Source organism: Nycticebus coucang, chromosome 19 (genome assembly GCF_027406575.1).
Source record: "Nycticebus coucang isolate mNycCou1 chromosome 19, mNycCou1.pri, whole genome shotgun sequence".
In the NCBI taxonomy this organism is placed as follows: domain Eukaryota; kingdom Metazoa; phylum Chordata; class Mammalia; order Primates; family Lorisidae; genus Nycticebus; species Nycticebus coucang.
This window is the reverse complement of record NC_069798.1, coordinates 50,476,726-50,498,420: the sequence shown is the minus strand read 5'-3', so window position 1 is coordinate 50,498,420 and position 21,695 is coordinate 50,476,726. Positions and strand designations below refer to the sequence as shown.

General features: G+C 34.3%; 1 protein-coding gene across 2 annotated transcripts; it reads right to left on the bottom strand.

The window, feature by feature from the left end:
• Nucleotides 1–3,163: 3,163 nt before the first annotated feature.
• Nucleotides 3,164–21,595, bottom strand: C19H18orf54 (chromosome 19 C18orf54 homolog). 2 transcript variants are annotated; one of them, XM_053571935.1, is made up of 10 exons: nucleotides 21,462–21,595; nucleotides 20,789–20,889; nucleotides 19,522–19,648; nucleotides 18,428–18,748; nucleotides 16,233–17,018; nucleotides 15,760–15,910; nucleotides 12,345–12,444; nucleotides 8,009–8,140; nucleotides 6,290–6,360; nucleotides 3,164–3,338 (listed from the first exon to the last, which is right to left on the bottom strand). In XM_053571935.1, exons 4-10 carry the CDS (start codon nucleotides 18,711–18,713, stop codon nucleotides 3,266–3,268), a joined length of 1,599 nt encoding a protein of 532 aa, XP_053427910.1. In that variant the 5' UTR covers nucleotides 18,714–18,748; nucleotides 19,522–19,648; nucleotides 20,789–20,889; nucleotides 21,462–21,595; the 3' UTR covers nucleotides 3,164–3,265. The 2 variants fall into 2 exon arrangements, with proteins under 2 accessions (XP_053427910.1, XP_053427911.1); XM_053571936.1 differs by having other exon boundaries at nucleotides 16,716–17,018; nucleotides 21,456–21,582.
• Nucleotides 21,596–21,695: the final 100 nt, after the last annotated feature.

Below are 21,695 nucleotides of genomic sequence, written 5' to 3'. Positions count from 1 at the left end.
ATAACACATTTACTGAAATAAATCAGTAAGGTTAGTAGTAGTATAAAAGTGTCATCTTGCTAAGTCACTGTTATCAGTCTGGCTTTAGTGTAAAAGAGAAAGTCAGGGTAGGAATGTTTAAAATTGAAAAAGGCATCAGAAAAGAAATGAACTAGTTTCAGTGAAGGTAATGAAGAATGGATAGAAGTTGTTACATTGTGAGAAAAACTGCTATATAGAAGGATCTGTCTAGGGTAAGGGTAACAGAGAATAAACTAAAAAGATAAAAAGCTAAGCATTTTCTTTTGTTCAAGAAAAGAAAATGATCTTAGAGATATATAATTATAAAGGATGGGAAAGTAATAATTTCAAATATTGGAGGAAAAATATCCAACTATACAACATGCTATATTCAACATGTTCACATTTAGTCCTAGATTTATCCCAGTCATTATGTGATAACCACTGCAGTACAACAGGTATGAAACGTCCAGTCTACACATGAACAGAGTCTTACACACTTGAAGAAACTACAATTGTTTGGAAAATAACAATTTTATTGGATTTTGCCTCTTTTGGTCTCTCCTTTGAGGCTACATGCCTTTCCACAAGTTCACTGCCTGGTAGCCCTTCAACCAAATAGGTTGTGAGATATAGAGAGTGAAGGGTGGAGTAGAAAAAAAATGAAACAAAAATTAAAATCCGTAAGAGCAGTTCCATATATTCAAAACACAGGAATAAACAAGAAATCCTGTCATGATGCATCTTCAAGGATGGTATAACTATGTATAATTTAATAATACATTATCATAAACCATTAAATACAAAATAATACAAAAAACCCATATTTATAAATTTCAAAAAGAAATAACATAACTAGAAAGACAGATACCCAAAACAAACCCAAGAATACAGAGTTCCTCAATTTGGTCTGAAAGCTCTATAAAGCTGAAAGAAATTGACCCAGAAAAAAGCTGAAAGTATATTTCTTATTGATAATAAAGAATATATTTCAGTCTCCACTCTTCATATCGGTCACATCATCTCCTAATCTCAACTATTTTTGAAATTAGGCTTCTTTGTTGTTTTTTGTACTCAATATAAAATCTGAGGCATCTTAATAAAATTACGTGATTTTTTTCTATTTAATACTTTCTTAATATATTTAAGAATGAGAGCAGAGGAATAATAAAATTTTACATTCACAATACAGTCTTTGAAAATCTAATTGTTCTCATTATCTGCTTTGAATTCTCACTTAGCAGTCTTCATTCTGTTGTCTTGCTCTTTCCCCAGGAAAAAAAAAAAAAAAACACAAAACCCCTGAAATTGTAAAATACTAATTAAACTTGTAATAAAATTACTTCAGAGAATTTCTTGAATGTTTCTTGTTGAGAATTGTTATTTGCTTAGTTGACCGCCCCAGATATACTTTTTAAGAAGGTTAGAATTAGTCATTTTGCTAAAACTAATTCCTTTATTAGGTAAAAGACTAAATTTTCCCATATTTAATATAAGAAAAGTGATGCTTATTTGGCAAGTTTTATATAATCAAGTTTCTTAAAATGTTAAGCTATAACAAAATTTTAGAATGGGTTTTATTTCATTTAGTACTGGAAATATGTTCTTGCACATGGGAACATTAATCAAATCAGTGTGGACACAGTCATTACAGAATATTCTCTTTGGAGATAGTATATATTACTTATGATCAACATACATTGATGAGAAACTATCAGTGAGAGGTTACCTGATGTCTTCATCTTCTCTGCCTTCTTCAGAACTTGTCTCATAGTGGCTTTCACTAGGTCTACCTAGACCCACCTGATGTTTACCCACTTAAAATCTACATTTTCAAGACCCAGACATACTTTAATCTTCAAATAATTCATTGTTTGGTTATGTAAGCTACTTGCTGTGAAGCAGACATAATCAGAAAATACGATGTCAGTGGCAAAAAGATTTCCACAAAGTAAACAGAACAAAGCTGATGGGAAATGCCTCACCAACTAAAACTCACTAGCCAAAATAAAACGCAACAAACAAATTTAAAAAATAGGTTTTCACTCTAGTGTTTGATATGTATGTTATGTAACAGATATTAAATCATGCTTTAATAATTTGGAAAAAATTCTGTGACCCAATGTACTTAGAAATTCCTGTTTAATAGCAAAAATGCTGCCATTGGGTAAACTGTTAATTTGTAGTATTTGCATATATACACAAATATGTTTCAACAGGCCTATCTAATATGCTATATTAGTTATGTTTTATAACTTTATTCTTAGTTTTGTTGATAAAGATGCTTCAACTTATTAGAAATATTAATAATGCCTACTTGGTAAAAATTTAAAAATTTTTGAGCTTTGTTTAGTTCCAGTTAGAGACAATCTCTGAAGACTACAGAATGCTTTAAAGAAAGTTTAACTCTTGAAAAATAGCTTTAAAATACAGTTGCTTTCTGGTTGTTCATATTCAATTTCTTTTAGTTATCAAATTTCATAAAGCAACTAACCATTGTTTTCACAAGTTTGAGCTAACCACAAAAGGAAAATATATGAAACAATTTAATACTGAAATGTTAAATTCTCAAGTATCTCCCCAAATGGAGACAGTTGTTAACTGTCAACCACTTTCAAGATTGTCTTACACAGAATCAAAAAATCAATTAAATGAAGAGGTCTACTTGTATGTTACAATATAAAAGAACATTCCTTTTAGTACTGCATCACCTACCATTAAATTAATATTATTTGCAAATATAATACATCTTAAATATTTGCTTTATGAAAACTTGAAAGTGAGACTTCCATATGGATAAGATACACAGTTAACAGTTTTGATATTCTTAAAGCTCCTTGAAAGTGATAACTAACTGTATCCAAAACAGTCTATTTAACTGAAGATATTAAATAGAAACTAGACAGTTTCTTAATAATCCAGAACAGATGATAAAATAAGGATGCTGAAGAAGGCTAGGTCCACATAAGCTTCAAAAAAACCATCCATCTATGAATATTAGAACTTTGTTAGCCTGAAGACCAAAGTAAGACCAGAGGATATATTGTGGGTCCTTCTACTTCACAGTCTACTGTTCTGGCAGAAAATAAGGACAGGTCGCAAAACCTATGGGTGTTTTCAAGTTAGTTTTTAGAAACATGTAATACTTGAAGTAGTCACAGAGTAATATATGCCTTATAATAATTAGTTGGTTTTACTAATAGGAAAAAAATATACATATTTGTTCTGTGGTGACTATTTATTGTAGCGAGTTTTATTTTCCTCTTCACATTTTTGGTGACTGTTTTCCACTGGTATCATCAACAAGTTCTCTCAGTCGAGATAAATGGTGCAAAGCCCTTTATTAAAAAGTATAAAACACATTATAAACCATTAAGGACAGAATAGCTGATGAAGATAGCAAAAATGATGATTGCATTGTGCATTAACTTCAAAATTAATTTTGAGAAATTAATTTATAGAATAGAAAAATCAATATTTGAATTGTTTCTTATAAAACTTTGAGATCTTAGTAACTGAGGGTTAAAATAATTATCTAAAGTTCTATGAAAATTAACTTTAAAAATTATATTTTTGACATTCAATTTTATTTTAAAGTTAACCTGCCAATAGCCTAATAATATAGTGGGTATCATTCATATAACACTTAACAAAACATATTTTTCAAGTAATTTTCACCACAGCTCTGTGAAATGACACCTTTTCTTTTAGTATGCTGTTTGTATCGGTTAAGAAGTAAAATATATAAATTCTTTTAAATTTATACATTCAAGATAGTTAAAATTTTCCTCAAATAGTATTTAAGGATCAGTTACAAGTCAATGACCTCTCCAGTGAGAGTGAATAATATGGTATTATACCAACAATGTAGATTTTTCTCTGAAATAAAGCCAAGATTGTACAGCAGGTCTCAGTAGAGAAAACTCAATCATTCCTCAAACAAACCAGAAAGGGACCCTCTAATTATATTCGTCCAGATTTTCTCTCCCCTATCTTTCAGCGCAGGACCACTCAGAAAATATTAATCAGTCTATTTCAGATCTTTGACTGAGAAAGTAAGAAAAATAGAGACACAATACATATAAGAATCAGGATGTTGAGTCATCTCTAATCCAATTTCCATTTCTACTGTGAGCTGAAAGGTAAAGATTACAACATCCTGTTCTACAGTCTCTAACACATAATAGATTCAATAAATATATATTAAATACAATATACCTTCCATTCTACCTAGTAATGTTAACTACCACCTACCCATTTCCCTGTACTCTACGCTTCTTGTGCACGTTTACTTAAATGTAAGCAAGAATCTTAATTTTGCCACCTTATTTGGTAACCTCATATAATTTTTGAGATTCTCCTTTCACTGACTAAATGACAAGAACTCACCCAAAGTTACTAAGCAATCAGAGGTAAAAATAACTAAAATTTTAAAAGACTACCATTTTTACATCCTATAGTATTTCTCTACCTAAAGAATTCTTTTCCTCCTAAAGGCATACATTTATGAGGGAGAAAATAATGTGTAAATATGCTTGAGACTTATTTCCTTTTCAGGCTTATTATTTATTCTCTGAGATTCAAAAGAAAGAAAAAGGTATGTGGCTAGAGTCCTACTTTATTGCTTACAACTCCTAGGAGAAAGGTTTGTAAACCTGAGGCCACAGACCTTGGATTTAGAGGGTCTATGAAACTGGATTTGGTGTAGGGATGGGGTGAGAGGCATTCATCTTTATTTTCACCAAATACTATTCCTTCTGCTGTAATGTAAACAAACGATCAATATCTGTGATGTAGTATCCCATAGAATTCACAATATTTTTATATCACATTACAGTCACTGCAGGTATCTCAAAATATCTTTTGTTAATCATTACTCCAAAATTACAAGTTACTAATAGTTGTAACAGTAAAAGAGTTATTAAACCCACTGCTATAACATATGTAATCTAAGTCTGTCTACAGCCTACAAGTCCTGTGTTGTAACTGGACTGTTAGACAACTTTATTTATTTATTTACTTATTTATGTCATTCACTTTAAATTTATTTATTTATTTAGGTCATTCACTTTAAATTTTAAAGTAGAATAAAGTCTTTATCCTAGATGATTAACAGAGGTTCTGCATCTAGCCTCAATAAATAACTCATCACTATCATTAAAGGGAGGAGCGTTAGAAACACAGACTTCTATCAGACTGCCCAGTGCCGTCCTTCACTAGCAAGGTAAGCTTGGACAAGTTACTTTATTACTCCATGCCTATTCCCTGATCTACTTTGTAAAGATAATAATGGTGCTTACCTCACAAGGCTGAGAAGATCACATGAATTTTATTCAATACCATGTAAAATACTGATACTTGGTAAATATTCAATAAATGTTACTATTATCATTATTCACTAAATTCTATTAATACTAAGTCTGGAACACTATACTTAAATACTATGACAAGCTACAAAGAAAAAGGTATTATTTCTCCCTTAAGGATTACAAAATGAATAGAGAGAAAAAAATTGCCATATATAGTTTTACCTTGGAAACTATATATGTATCTATGACAATTAAAGAGTCATAAGTTTCTATGTCTAGTGTTTTACTTTTCTACCAGTTAGATAACAGACTAAAGAAATTCTGAAAGTAGAAAAGGTAGAGAATATTTATTTAGCCAAGTGAAATAGCATGCCTACAGCAGAAATGTTTAATCTTAGCATTGCCTAAGCTCAGTATTTCAACTTCCGAAGATACTTCATATTCACACAACCAAGCCAAAAATAAATACATTCTTCTTCTGCCAATATCATAACTATAGTTCTGACTTGCATTCTTCCCCTTTTTTTATATGTATAACACAATATAAGCAAATTAGATCTATCCTTACATCCAGGACATTCTATCTACTTTAAATTTCTATGGAGACATTTCATATTGATACATGTATGATTATATTTATTCTGAAGGAAATATATGAAAACACATTTCATAGCAAGTTATTCTTACAGGATACTCACAAATACTATCACAAATTGTTGCTATTACTACTTCAGAAATGAGTTATTCACATCCATTATATTTTAGATGTCTAAGAATTCTCATTAGGTCCTTAGAACATTTGAAATAGGAAAGAGGCACAAGTTCAAAAAGTTTTCCTTAAAAACTGAATCCTGTGCTTCAAGAAGAGTAAATATGCCTAGTACATCTACTCTTAAAACTACTTACTTCTACCCTGTAACTTCCTGATTTCAAAGGAATGGCTAAGATGCATTTGTATCCATATTGTAAAAAATACTTACTTTTGAAGTGACCTAGTAATAGGAATCATATTTTCCTTCAACTGTAATTTAGACAAGTCATCTTCTGTAACCTATTATTAAAATACCAAATATAACAAAATATTGAACATATATAACTATAAAATTAAACTTCATTTAAAATGTGATTAAGAATATTAAAAATTACTTCCTGCATTTCCAAAGAATTACTTCTACCAAATAATTTTCAAGAGCATTAAATATTTTTAATTCCCCTTTATTCTAAAAATACTGCAACTACTACAGTCATCTTTCAATTGTCTTAAAGTATCCTTCTAAAATATGTCCTTTAAAAATCAAATCATGGATTAAAATTATGACTTTACAAAATAGGACTGTGACTCAATGATATTTAAAGGAAGAGAAAAGAAAAGGGATGGATTAGATAATATATGTTATGATTATCAGAATGTGAGAAGAAAAATTAAGAAATACAACTCAAACGAGCAGGCCATCATAGTTCTAAAGAGCTGACCCGTACTTGTAATGGAAACTTAATTTCAAAAAGCTCTACTGAATAACAATAGCAAAATAAACAATTATAGTAAGAAGAAAGTATTTTACTGAGTATCTACCAGGTGCCAAGCACTATACTAAGTATTTTACATAAGTTTCTCTCAACTCATCTTCTCAACATCATTTTACTGTAAAGAAAACTGATAAGCAAAATAAAGCAGGCACAGAAAGTCAAATCATCCATTATCTCACTTATATGTGGAACCTAAAATGTTGAAGTCACTGAAACAAAAAATAAATTCATGGTTACCAGAAGATGGGGATGAGTGAGGAAATGACTGCAGAGATAATGGACAAAGGATACAAAATTTCTGTCAGGAGAAATAAGTTCAAGAATCTACTGTAAAACATGGTGAGACAAAATAGCTGAATAACAATGTATTGTACATTTGAAAATCACTAAGAGTAGACCTGAAACGTTCTTACCACAAGAAACAAGTATGGGAGGTAATACATATGCCAATTGGCTCGATTTAACCATTCAAAAATGTTTCAAAACATCAAAACATGTTTTACACTAAAAATATACAAAATATGTCAATTAAAAAGCAGCTATATTTTTAAAAAGAAAAGAAACTAAAACTAAAAAAGTTAAATAATTCGTGCAAATACAGTACTTGCTAGTGAGTGGCAAAATTAGAATTCACAACCACACTTGGGAAAATGTAAAAACCCTATCCTCTTAAACATTATACTTTATAGGGAAAAAAAAAAAAAACCTACGGAATAGCAACCCAAAGCAGAAACAGATTTCAAAATTCCTAGGAAACATATAAATTAAAAAAAAATAGTCCCAAAATAAAACTTTATATAACTATATTCAAAAAAGTCAATAAACACATGGTAATAAAATTAAACTTCAGATGACAAAAGTATAGAGAAGTCTAATGTTGTAAAAGGTTTTTAGACCTCCCCAAACATAAACACAAGATGGACCATACAGATTAATTTGGTAAAGCATTTAAAAAAAAAAAAAAAACCTCCTACAATCCTTTTATGCCATAGTTACATTATCATACCTAAGATGTTGGATTTCTAACCATAAACTAAATAGAATAATCTATTCACAGGTAAAAAACTAGAGAAATCTAATAGAATTAAATATAAGTAAACTACTTCCTATAAAAATCAACAGTGATACAACTCTACAACATGTGGGATGTGGCATCTCAAGTTTGTGCTTACTTGTTTAATCTCCTCTTTTGTTTCTGTGGCTTTATTCTGATTAAAACTTTCTTGTACTGCTTGAAGATTAAATAACATTTGTTTCAGGGCTTCAACAGGACCATGATGTTTGCCTCCAGAAAGGGTACAGCTCTAAGATTAAAACAGATAACCGTGTTAGAGTAGGAGACTAGGAGACAGGGCTGAGACCAGATACAGGGCCTTAAGCCTGTGTGACAGTGTTAAAGTAAACAACCCTCAAGAAGCAGCTAACCCGAAAGTCTGATAACTGCAAGCAAGAACCAACTTCAACCAATTTGTCAGCAATCTTGGTCACCTTACATGAACTCTGGCTAATTATATAATACCATTTACAGGCTGGGCACGGTAGCTCATGCCCATAATCCTAGCACTCCGGGAGGCCAAAGCAGGTGGACTGATTGAGCTCATGAGTTGGAGACCAGACTGAACAAGAGTGAGACCCCCATCTCTACTAAAAATAAAAAAATTAGCCAGGGGCGTTGTAGTGGGTGCCTGTGGTCCCAGCTACTCAGGAGGCTGAGGCAACAGGATCACTTGAGCTGAAAAGTTTGAGGTTGCTGTGGGATATGACGCCACAGCACTCTATCCAGGGTGATAAAGTGTGACTCTATTTAAAAAAATAATAATAATAATATTATCATTTACATTGTGGTTTTAAATTTTCTCTGCCCTTGAAATCACGACAGTTCCAAAAAAATCATACAAAGTATAAATATGGGAGGCAAATTGAAATTCACAGCCACACTTGGGAAAATGTAAACTCTATGCTCTTAAACATATTTTTGTGGGGGGGGGGGAAACTACAGAATAGCAACCCAAAGTAGTAAGACTTCAGATCGGAATTACTACCCAATTCTTAGTGAAAGCCATCCCCTTAGCCTTGAATATCACTCCCCTCAATTAGTAAGACTTCAAAAGACTAAAACCACTTTCTCTCAGCCCAGCTGCTCTCTTTCTAGCCTGCCCGCTCTCCACCATGACAGCATACTTTCGCTTTAATAAAAAGCTATCATGTACTTGGTTTATATGGTGCATCCTGAAATTCTTTCTCCCAGCATTTATCAAGAATTTAGGAAAAACTCCACTCAGAGGCCAGTAACAATAGCAATTGTGCAATTCTCCTTCTAGATATATATCCGAGAGGTGAAAGTAAGGTTGTGGGTAGATACCTGCACATCCATGTTCACAGCAACATTATTCACAATAGCGAAAGACAGATACAACACAAGTATCTATCAATAGACAATGAATAGATAAACAGAAGGTGGTACATTTATACAATGGAATGTTATTCATTCTAAGGAAGAAGGGTATTCTGAAAAATGCTACAGCACAATGAACCTTAAAGACAATAGGCTAACTGAAATAAGCCAGTCACAGTAGGACACATATTTTATAACTCTTCTTTTTTTTTTTTTTTTTTTTTTGTAGAGACAGAGTCTCACTGTACCACCCTCGGGTAGAGTGCCGTGGCGTCACATGGCTCACAGCAACCTCTAACTCTTGGGCTTCCGCGATTCTCTTGCCTCAGCCTCCCAAGCAGCTGGGACTACAGGTGCCCGCCACAATGCCCGGCTATATTTTATGACTCTTCTGATATGAGGTTTCCATAATAGCAAATTGATAATGACAGAAAGTAAAATGATTTGGGTAGCACGGTAGCTCAGTGGGTGCCAGCCACATACACTGAGGCTGGCAGGTTCGAACCCAGCCTGGGCCAGCTAAAACGACGACACCTGCAACAAAAAAAATAGCTGAGCTTTCTGGCCGGCACCTGTAATACCAGCTACTTGGGAGGCTGAGGCAAGAGAATTAACTTAAGCCCAAGAGTTTGAGGTTGCTGTGAGCTGTGATGCCACAGTACTCTACTCAGAGCAACAGCTTGAGACTCTGTCTCAAAGAAAAAAAGAAAAGAAAGTAAAATGATGCTTTCTAGGGTCTAGGATGAGAGGGAAATGGGGAGTAAGTATTAATGAGTACAGAGTTCCAGTTTGAGAAGATGAAAAATTTGTGGAGATGGATGATGATGATGATGATGATAGCTACACACAATGTGAAGGTACTTAATGCCACAGAACTTAACATTTAAAAATGACAAAAATGTAATTTGTATGTCATGTATATTTTATTAAAATAAAATATTTTTTGGAAGAAAGAAATGAGATAAAGTATCCAGTTACGTTTACTTCTACACCTTTTGCGATAGCATTTGAAGTTATCTCCAAATGATCTGCGTCCAGTATACTAAGAGTGGCAAACACCAAAACTATGAAACTACTGAAGACAACAAAGTGGAAACACTTTAGGACACTGGTGTGGGTAAAGATTTTATATAAAAAACCCTTAATAGCACAGGCCACAGAAGAAAAAAAATAGAAAAATGACACTATATCAAACTAGAAAGCTTCTGCATAGCAAAGGAATTAAGTCAACAGAGTGAAAATTTTGTATAGCAAAGGAAATAAAATCAAAAGAGTGAAAAGACAACTGATATGTCGGGAGGAAACAGCTGCAAACTAACTTGACAAGAGTGAATATACTCGAACTCAACAACAAAAAGTATACTGGAACTCAACAGCAAAAAAATAAATAATCTGATTTCAAAATGGGCAAATGAGTACAGAGTTCCAGTTTGAAAAGGAATAGACATTCCTCAAAACACACAAGTGGCAACAAATATTAATATATGGGGTGATGCCCATAGCTCAGTGGGTAGGACACGGGTCACATACACCCAGGCTGGCAGGTTCGAACCCAGCATGAGCCAGCTAAACAACGACAACTGCAACAACAACAACAACAACAACAACATAAAAAGCCAGGCATCGTTACGGGTGTCTGCAGTCCCAGCTACTTCAGAGATTGAGGCAAGAGAATCACTGAAGCCTAAGAGTTTGAGGTTGCTGTGAAATGTGACACCATGGCACTCTACCGAGGGAGACATAGTGAGACTGTCTCAAGAAAAAAAAAAAAAAAGAAAGAAAAAGAAAAATGTTCAATATAACTAATCATCAGGGAAAATCAAAATTAAAACCATAATGAGGTATCATCTCACCCCAGTTAGAATGGCTATTTTCATCAAGAAAAAATAACAAACACTGGTGAGGACACAGAGAAAAGGGAACTTATACACAGCTGCGGGACTATAAACTAATAGTCATCATGAAGAATAGTACGGAAGTTCCTTAAAAAGCTACAATTAGATGGGTAGCACCTATGGCTCAGTGGGTAAGGTGCCGGCCCCATATACCGAGGGTGGCAGGTTCAAACCCGGCCCCAGCCAAACTACAACAAAAAATAGCTGGGTGTTGTGACAGGCACTTGTAGTCTCAGCTACTCGGGAGGCTCAGGCAAGAGAATCACCTAAGCCTGGGGGTTGGAGGTTGCTGAGTTGTGTGACGCCACAGCACACTACCAAGGGCAATAAAGAGAGACTCTTTCTCTAAAAAAAAAAAAAAAAAACTGCAATTAGAACTACGCTATGATAAAGTAATCCCACTACTAAATGTATATCCCAAGGAAAGGAAATCAGTGTATCAGAAGACATCTACACCCTCATGTTTCCTGCAGCACTGTTCACCATAACGAAGATATGGAATCAACCTTGGGATTCACCAAAGTATAAAGAAAATGTAGTATAAATACACAGTAGAATACTATCTACCCCATTAAAAAGAATGAAATTCTGTCATTCACAGTAACGTGAATAAGACTGGAATACATTATGCTAAATGAAATAGGGCAGGAACAGAAAGATAAATATCACATGATCTCATTTATATAGGTAAACTAAAAAAGTTAATCTCATAGAAGTAGAGAGTAGAATAGTGGTAACTGGAAGCTGGCAATGGTAGTAGGGAAGACAGAGATTGGTTAAAGGACACAAAGTTACAGCTACATAGGAGGAATAAATTCTTGCCTATAATACTATCAGCTGACTATAGTAAACAACAACTTATATATTTTCGAATAGCTAGAAGAGAGGACTTCAAAAGTTTGAATGGTTCTAAAACAAAGAAATAAATGTTTAAGGTGATGGATATGCAAATTACCCTGATTTGGTCATTATACATTATGTATCAAAACATCGCAAGTACCCCATAAATGTGTACAATTATTACACGTTAATTTTTAAAGACTAAAAGAAATAAAATTATTAATAATTTTGGTTTAAGTGATAGTTTTATGGAGGTATGTTTGGGAGGAGAAAATTTAAGACCTTTTTTGTTTTATAGTATCTAAATAACTTAGAAATACCTATATATTAGTCTTAAATCTTCTTTTAGTAAATTTAAAAAGATTTAACTTCACTCACCTGACTATCATCATTTAAAAATTCTTCAAGAACCTCTTTAGAATACTTCACTCTTGAACTTTGAGGATTATCATCAGAGTTAACAGGAACAGGAGATTTGCTGAACAGGATTTAAAGGATATGAGACAAATTAAGTTCCCAATTTCTAAAAATTACAGTATAAAATTTAAGATTTTCATTTAAAAACAAATGGTCAATAAGAAATAACTATCATGGATATGACAATGTTGCATGATCATTCCCCCATCTGCTCCCTACACTGAGTCCAGAATCTAACCCTTCTATACCTCTCTGCTTCTCCTTTCAAGACTTATGAAAAAAACTATAAAGGAACTGAAGATATTAGTTCTCAACTAAAAAAATAAGCCCTGAACTATCAACTATGCTCCAAAAGCTCACTTGTGTGAAGTAGTACATTATTCCAATTAAACACTATTAGTGAGGAGCATACCAAAAGCCCAGACCGCTTCCCTATATAATATGTACATGTAACAAAATTCAATTTGTATCCCCTAAATCTATTAAAATTAAAAAAATTATAAACATCGTTAGTTACTCAATGATAATCAAAACTCCATGAACTCGTAAGAGTTTCTACTGGAATGGCAGCTACATGTTCTCCCACTTTAAGGCAGTAAGACACACTTCCCCTCCAGTACAGGTATTAACATAGAGGACAGATTATATTGGGAAAAGGATTAATTTTTAAATTAACATTCCTGAGTATAATCCTAGTCCCACTCAATATATGACTTTAGGTAATTTATATCCGAATTTCAGTTTCTACATTTGTAGCCCCACCTGTCTTACAGGTATAGTGCATAAATTAACTGAACTAATTCTCTATGTAGCTAGCACATTTAATAGATTCTTTTTTTTTTTGGAGACAAGGTCTCACTTTGTCCCCACCCCCGGTAGAGTACCGTGGCATTATAGCTCATAGCAACCTCAAATTCTTGGACTCAAATGATTCTCTTGCCTCAGCCTCCCAAGTAACTGGGAATATAGGCTCCCTCACAACACCCAGCTACTTTTAGAGATGAGGTCTCACTCTTGCTCAAGCTGGTCTCGAACCAGTGAGCTCAGGCAATCCACCCGCCTCAACCTCCTATAGTGCTAGGATTACAGGTATGAGCCACCCGCCTGGCCAGATTCTTAATAGATATTAGTTTCTTTCCTGATGTTCAAGGAATAATAGAGGAAAGGATAGCCCCAGCAAAAGTAAGAATATTCCCAGTATCAAATTCTATTAGTCACAAAAATAAATCCATTCTATTTCTCTTATTTACATCACTATAAGGTGTATTTATTACTTAAATAACTCAGGTATCTAAGAATCTTTTTACAAAGCTTAAACATCACAATGCTAACATTTTTCTTTTTTATTGATATATTTGATTTCTAATTTACTACAAACTTTTTCTACATCCTAGGTAGTCTTTTCCCCCATTCTTTACCAACATAATTTACACATCCATCCAGCTGTCATCAAAAACCATTTGCCAGATTGTGTAGGGTACTAGATATATAGGGGTTCGCTGTACTTGTACTATCATTTTACTTTTGACACTTGTTTGAAATTTTCAATAATTGAACATTTTTTGGCTGGGCGCGGTAGCTTAGTTGTTTAGGGAGCCAGTCACATACACCAAGGGCTGGCAGGTTCAAATCTGGCCTGGGCCTGCTAAACAACAATGACAACTACAACAAAAAAAATAGCCAGGTGTTGTGCCAGGCACCTGTAGTCACAACTACTTGGGAGGCTGAGGCAAGAGAATCGCTTAAGCCCAAGTTTTAGGTTGCTGTGAGCTGTGATGCTACAGCACTCTACCAAGGGCGACATAGTGAAACTGTCTCAAAAAATTAAAAAAAAAAAAAGTTTTTTTAAAAAAGGCAATTATCTGGTTATGGTTTTGCTCCACCTTTTAGAATACTACCTTAAATACTTACTATCCAGTTTTATTTTTGATGACAGGTTGATAATAATTTATCTCAAATTGAGATCTATTCCTTCTCAGGAATCCATCATTAGTTTTATCTCTACATATACCCATTACAATATGAATTCAATCTTCTAAAAATTAACTATTATATGCAAAGTACTGAGACAAGCCATTGCTAATATTAATTATACAAGCCAGAAGGTATATTTTCAAATTATAAAATACATTAAGTACATTCAAAATTTTACTCTGAAGTTGAATATCTCTGATACTACTTGTTCATCCATTTTGGTTCCAATTAAAAGCAAAGTATTACACCTATGATACTTTATTAATACACAGACAACTGATTAGAAAATAAGAAGGATAAGAGAGAAGCACTAAGTGAGCTACCCATTAACCCAAATTAACAATTATTAAAACATCTACGAAATGGAGCTACAATAAATAAAATACTCTGGATAATCATCTCCACTACTACAATTTATAGAAAAGCTCATGATAAGCCAGAAACTTCCTACATACTTTATATTCATTTTCTAGTCAATTGAATCCTCACTACAACCCTGAAGTAGATATTACTTTTCCATCTCCAAAGTTTGGAAAAGTACTTTGTGGAAGATCTCACAGCAAAAAAGGGGCAAAAATGCGATGCGAAACTAGAATTATATCTATGTCCAAAACAGAGACATCCAACTGAGAAGCAATCAAAAAATAATCCAGGAATTAAGACTGTCTGTAACAGAATAAAAGCTTAAATAACTAAAGATAATAAATTACCAGAATCTAAGGCATGATATGAGGGTTACCAAGAATGCATTTCTGGTAAGTCCAACTGGAATAATCTCTCTAAGAATAAAAACTTTCCTACGTAAGTTCCGAATTATAATTCCACACTCACACTCCCAGCTACCTAGGTAAATAGTTTTTTAATTATTCTTTTCTTTCATTTTTTGATTTTTTTCCCCTTTTTTAAAAAATTGTTTTGGTTTTTATATTATTCTTAACAACTATTCACAGAAAAGTTAAGCACACAAATGAAAATAATCTTAGGAATTACAAAAAATTACTCAATGGACTATACAAATGCACCATCATTGAAGTAAAATAATGGCTAAAAGAGAAAGTAAAATATAAATGAAATGTGTAACTCTAATATATGGAGAGAACACAGAAAAGGAGAAAAGCTTAAAGTAAAAAACGAAACACAAAAAAGGATTTTCGAACACTCCTCCACTTGCAAAATAATTGTTTTTGTTCCTAATCCCTCATTTTAAGATATACATCACTACTTCATAATGAAACAAAATGAACATGTAACAAAAACAAAAGCTATATTACATACCTAAGTAGTAACAAATGGAAAATGCAATTTAAAGCAAGAAACACTGAAAGTTACGTTCTACAGAATTACATGGGACACATGACATTTTTTATTTGGAAAACTAGTTTTTCCACTGTCATTTACTTACAAAGTAACAGGAACATTTTCCCATGATCTTTCTGCTTCAAGTTTATCTAATGAGCAAGGGCTGTCATCCTCTTTCACAGGCCTCGGTGATTGGCCAGTGCACTGCTCTAGATTTCTCTTGGCCTTCAGGATAAGCAACTGAATTTTGTCACCTAATTTTAAAAGATTACTTTAATTCTTAAAGGAAAGAAAATGCAACACATGGCAAAGTCTCACAAAATCAACAAGAAATCAGGTAATTTGGAATATATACACATAGTTAACAGCAACTTGTTAAAATATGACATTTTCAAGCAAAGAAAAAGACATCTTCTAGTTACAAACTGCTACATAAACGAGGATCAAAAACATTCTAAAAAGATATACATCAAAATAAAACAAAAAGCCCCCTGATATTGGGCCAACTTTACAGAACTCTCTTTGGTTTAAAAAAAAAAAAAACAAAAACTATATAAACTAAAAACAAAGGATTACCACTGAAAGGCTTTGCAGATTGTCCTGGGAGAACTGGATTCTTACATTGACATTGGGGGCTATGTTCAAACTCATGTTTGTATTCATTAACTAATTCTTTATCATCACTTAAGGAATCTGAAAAGTTTGGAGGTTCAAAAGAATATTCAAAACAATCTAATTTATTCATGAGCCGAGTTCTTTGTGCTTGATAACTGTGTCTAAGGGAATGTGGGTCTTCTTTAAACATTTTATAAACCCTTTGACTCTTTTCATCAGGTAGCAAGTCTTGATTGTGGAGCCAGACTGGGTATTTGAAATCAGGGATACTAGTTATCCCTGAAACACTAAGGTCTGATTTCTGGCTAGTGAGCCATCTTGGATAATTCTTTTCAAGATTGTGTTTTGAACTTTCCTTGAAAGATGATTTCTTAGGAAAAGATAAAGATGACTCAGAAATACACTTATTAGTCCTATTCACAAGTTTGGGGTTTTTTAGCCTACCACATTGTCTTCCATTTATATTTGTGCATACAGCAGGAGTAATTAAGTTATCCTTGACCATGGGAGTGGAGGGTTCTTGAAAATTTGAATTCTTTTCAATGTCTGATAAACCCAGTCTTCCAATGCATTTCTTTTTTTTCTTGCTTATTCGGTGACCTGGTCCAACATAAGTGAAAGAAAATGATCCATCTGCTGGCAGTTTTAGTAGATCATCAGTCGTTAGGCTAATGGAATCTATGTCAATACTCTGTCTTCTATGGGATAAGGACTTTGAATGCTTTATGTGGTCAGCATTTTCAAAAGCTGAAAAACAAAGCATAGGTCTGTTTATCTTTCTTTATCACATATACTTTTACAATATCCAACAATAAACGAGAATTGAAGATTTAATCATCATTTTTACTGTTTTCCTTTAATCCTCACAAAAGCTTTGATTGAAAGTATGCAAAGTATAGGTTGATTAAAAAAAAAAAGGATGTGCTTTCTTTTTCACATTTCTTCAATCTATTTTACTTAATTTTTTTTTTTTTTTTTTTTTGAGACAAAGTCTCACTCTGTCGCCCAGGTAGAGTGCATCATTGTAACTCATGCCAACCAAAAACTCTTGGACTCAAGTGATCCCTCTTGCCTCAGCTTCCCAAGTAGCTGGGACTGTAAGCACTGACCACAATGCTCAGCTAATTTTCTATTTTTAGTAGAGGCAGGGTCTTGCTCTTGCTCAGGCTGGTCTTAAACTTGTGAGCTCAAGCAATCCACGCACCTCGGCCTTCCAGAGTGCTAAGATTTTAAGAGTGAGCCACTTCACCCAGCCTATTTTACTTAATTTCTACATGTTTCTCTCCAACTTCCTGAATTTTTCCATGTTCTCTAGTTTACTGTTTCTTCAACTTTTTTTTTTTTTACATATACACGTATTTATTAGTTTTCCATTTTTTGCCTTCATAAAATTAAAATGGCTTAAAATTTAATAACAATAACAACGTTTAAGTTAAGGACTAGAAACAAAACTCTTCAACTTTTTTCATCTATACATACATATCTGATACACTAATACAATCACAGTTAACATATGTCACTCAATACTGGCTGCAGCATAGAAAAAATAATATGTTGAATAGTGTGCTTTCTCACGTTTACACAGAATAGCTGTTCTAACTCTCTTCTTCTGGAATACATTCCTCACATCCCTTTAAGAGTTGAATACAATTTTTTTTCCATTCTAGGCTCATTCTCTAAGTGCTCAGTAAAGTGCTAACTGGCTTATCAACATGTTATTTTCCAAACTTGCGTTCAAGGAAGCCTTACTAAAAACAAACTCTTAACATCTTATGAATATTATTGTTCTATATAATACAGATCAGAAAGACTAGTAAAATACTATCCCATCAATTGGAATCGAAAGATAGAACTACCATGCCAATGCTCATTCCATTATGCTATAGTAAAACTGCTTTAGGGTTAAGATCAGCTACCTGTTATTACCAGTTACACTCATCAGCTTCCCCTCCTAAGTTAAAAAGACCATCTTAGGTGAAAATTCCTGGGAATTAGAGAATTATACAATCATTTTACAAAAATATCCAGATGTTGGTATAATAAAAGTTACTTTTACTCCAAAATAAAAAAAATGTCAAGCTTTGCAAGGCTATAATAATCTCCCAAATACTTCAAAACATTTTAAAATAAAGAAAACATAAAGAATAAAAGCATACCACCGTTTGGTTTATAAATACAGTTGGAGAAATGTGGCATATTAGAAGAGGCCTCATCAAGGTTAATTCTTCCAGGGCTTGCACCAGGATATAGTCGACTTAGATCAAAATCATCAATATAGGCCTGTAGAGCCTGAGAAGCAGATCTATACAGTTTATTCTTAAAGCAAAAGGAGCCATCAGAGTTAGAAGAATTACTACCACCCAGGCTGCAGCTTGCTAGCAAAGAAGATACTGAAGATTCCTGAGAACAAACTCTGTGTTTTTTTATGTTTGACTTCGCCATGGCTTCCTCAAAGTAGGTTATTCTTATTCATTTCCCTTGAAAACAACAGTAACACAAAAACAAAAGATAAAGGTATGAATTAGATGGAATAGTGATCGCATGCATAGAAAATTACTAAATATGTAAACTTTTGATAATTTATTTGAAGAATAAAATCCACTACCTATAATAGACACTCCTTCTTAGACATTGCAGATTTTCTATTATCTTTATTACTATAAATTCTTTCATCAATGATTTAGAAAACATTTACTGAGACCTTACCAGTTACATTCATCCAGTTACCACATAGTGCCTGGACATAAGAACACAAAAATTATCTGAGACTATACTTGGAAAATACCAAGGAAAACGTACTCACTTTTTTTAGTCCTAAAAACTACTTGTGAATAGTCTTTTTTCTTATGGTAACATATTCTATGACATCACAATATCTAACATTCCTCACTACATAATATTTTTCAAATCATAAGCTTACCAACATACACTGCAGATAGGTGCTCAACAAATTTTTTAAAGCCATCAAATGAAGTCTTCAAAACAAGAAGGAACAATGGAGAATATCCACTTTCCATATTGTAAATATCATTATGTAACTTTTACCAAACCTTTCCCCAAAAAAAAGACTAAAGAGAGAACAAAATAATTACAATATTTATCTGTAAAGAAATAATCTACACATCTCATGACAGAATGAGCTAGCAATATCACCTTTTCCTAAAAATAAAACTGTTAACCATTTCCTGACCTTCACTTTTGGTACTAACCTCACTACTTCAAATTCTTACATTAAACAGATTCAACTCACCTCTTCTAAAAGCGTAAGTAATTTGGAAATCAACTTAATATAGTCATCTTACTGTTTTTCCATTACAAAAATTGAGAGAATTCTTGTCTACTTTAGTACAGCAAAAATGGGATTTATATTTGAAAACCTAAAAAAATAACAGAATGAAGGACTAAATCAGTACATGATATGACATTCTTTTAAAATTAAGATTAGTGGATCTTCTGTACTAACCATGAATAGAACTTACATGACATGATGTTAAAAAAAAATTTGTTTTTTTAAGTGTCTCACTCTGTCATTCAGGTGGGAATGCAATGGAGTGATCACAGCTCACTGCCGTCTCAAACTCCTAGGTTTTAAGGGATACTCTTGGGTCAGGGTCCTCAGTAGCTGCTGCTACGGTTGTGTTCCACCAGACCTGACTTTTTTTTTTTTTTTTTTTAAAGAGATCAGGCTCTCACTATTTTGCCCAGGCTGCTCTCAAATTCCTGGCCTTAAGGGATCCTCCCAAAGCCCTGGGACTACAGACATATCACAGCACCCAGACTTATCCTGTAAATTTAATGTTTAATTGAGGGCTATCATTTTGGAAATATTTAACTATGTTTCAATGTAATTTTAATAACTGTCAAATTTTATCTTACAATATTGAAAGTATTCTAATTAAAGAGACACAGCAAAATGTCTTCCTAACAGCCTTAGAGGGTGCAATAGCCTTGACAGGAAATCCAACAGTGGCCAGAAAGCAAGCAGCAGAATACAAAACGATGGCTACCTGGCCTCTTCCATTTTCCTGGATGCTGGCATGTTGGCATATCTCCAAAGAATGGCTAAACTAAGTTAGCTTTATCCTTCCTTTACCCCTTTTATTTAAAGAAATTTAAATTCACTCAAGTAAATTTGCTTGGATAAGTTTGGAACCTTTGCTCCCTAAGTGGAACGCAGTATAGGCTAAAGATTTTATTTTACAAAACATTAAAAACAAAAATGAAACCTTACATGAGAATGCTATTGGATTATTATTCTCAGTGAGTAGATGATAACATCTACTGGTTAGTTCACAGAACTGACCCCCACAAAACTTACAATGTTATGTATGTATGTAAAGTTTTCAAATATATGCAAAACTAGAAGTTTTATAAACGCCCATGCATCCACCATCCTGTTTCACAATTATGAACATACCCCAATTTCTCATCCATAACCCCCACCCTCTTTTCCGCATTTCAGCCCCAGGGTTATTTTGAACCCCATTATTTTAAGCCAATCCCATGTATTATCTCACCATTTCTTCCATAAACTTTCCAGTTCGAATCTTCACAAGGAAATCCATCATGCCAAAGAATAGAATTAATGTTAAACTTCTTGAAAAGACATTTCAACGACCTTTGATTTAAAAACAATGTTCTGCGTTAAATAACCAATGGAAATAACGCATGGGAAATTAACTCTTGGAAATACCAGCTCTGCGTGAAAGCGAACGTTTGTTTATTCTGCAGCATAAAGAGGAGAATCTACGGACCTGCCAAGCCCAAGGCTGCCGGCGCCCGTCGGCCGCGCATCTTTCCCTCACCCCGGGGGCGCTGGGTTCGAACCTTTCCACCCCTTTTTAGGCAACACCCTCCCTTTGGGGTTCCACTGCCGGCGTCCGTCAGTCTTGGCTGAGCTGCTTTTCATTCTCAGACCGTTTATCCAGCAGCCAGCGAGAGCGCCGCAGTGGGCGGACGGTGCGCTCCGAGGTCCCCGCCAGGTCCCGCCGACCCGGGACCCTTCTCGCCGACGACACTGTCCCCCTAAAGTGTTCTTCCGACCACCGACACTCCACACGCGCCCTCCCGCCACTCTTCCTTTAGCTTTTTCCTCCGGCTGTCAAGGGATGGGACGTCCCTTGAAAATACATCCTATCCGCCCCAACACACCCGCTAAGCCCCCCAAAGAGATTAAAAACCCACACGGACACAGCTCTTCGTCGAAAGCCCAGGCCTGCAGCCGGACTGGAGACGCGACAAAGCATCCCCGAACCGGACACCGCCCCGCCTCGGGCCGCACAGCCCGCAGCTGCCTCCGCCGTCACGGCGGAGCACCACACCCGCGCCCGCTTTCAAACCGACCCGACATGGCGCTGAGCCGCGGTGCGCAGGCGCGGCGCTCGGGGCGGGGCGGGGCGAGCCGAGCCCGGCGCGGGCGGGGTG

Excerpts from the sequence above, each read along its gene's own strand:
- C19H18orf54 (XM_053571935.1), bottom strand. The coding sequence starts at position 18,713 with ATGGCGAAGTCAAACATAAAAAAACACAGAGTTTGTTCTCAGGAATCT. Across the intron at positions 17,019-18,427 it reads TATTTATAAACCAAACGGTG|CTTTTGAAAATGCTGACCAC; the intron begins GTATGCTTTTAT and ends TTTGTTTTTCAG. Across the intron at positions 12,445-15,759 it reads GAAAATGTTCCTGTTACTTT|CAAATCTCCTGTTCCTGTTA; the intron begins GTAAGTAAATGA and ends AATCCTGTTCAG.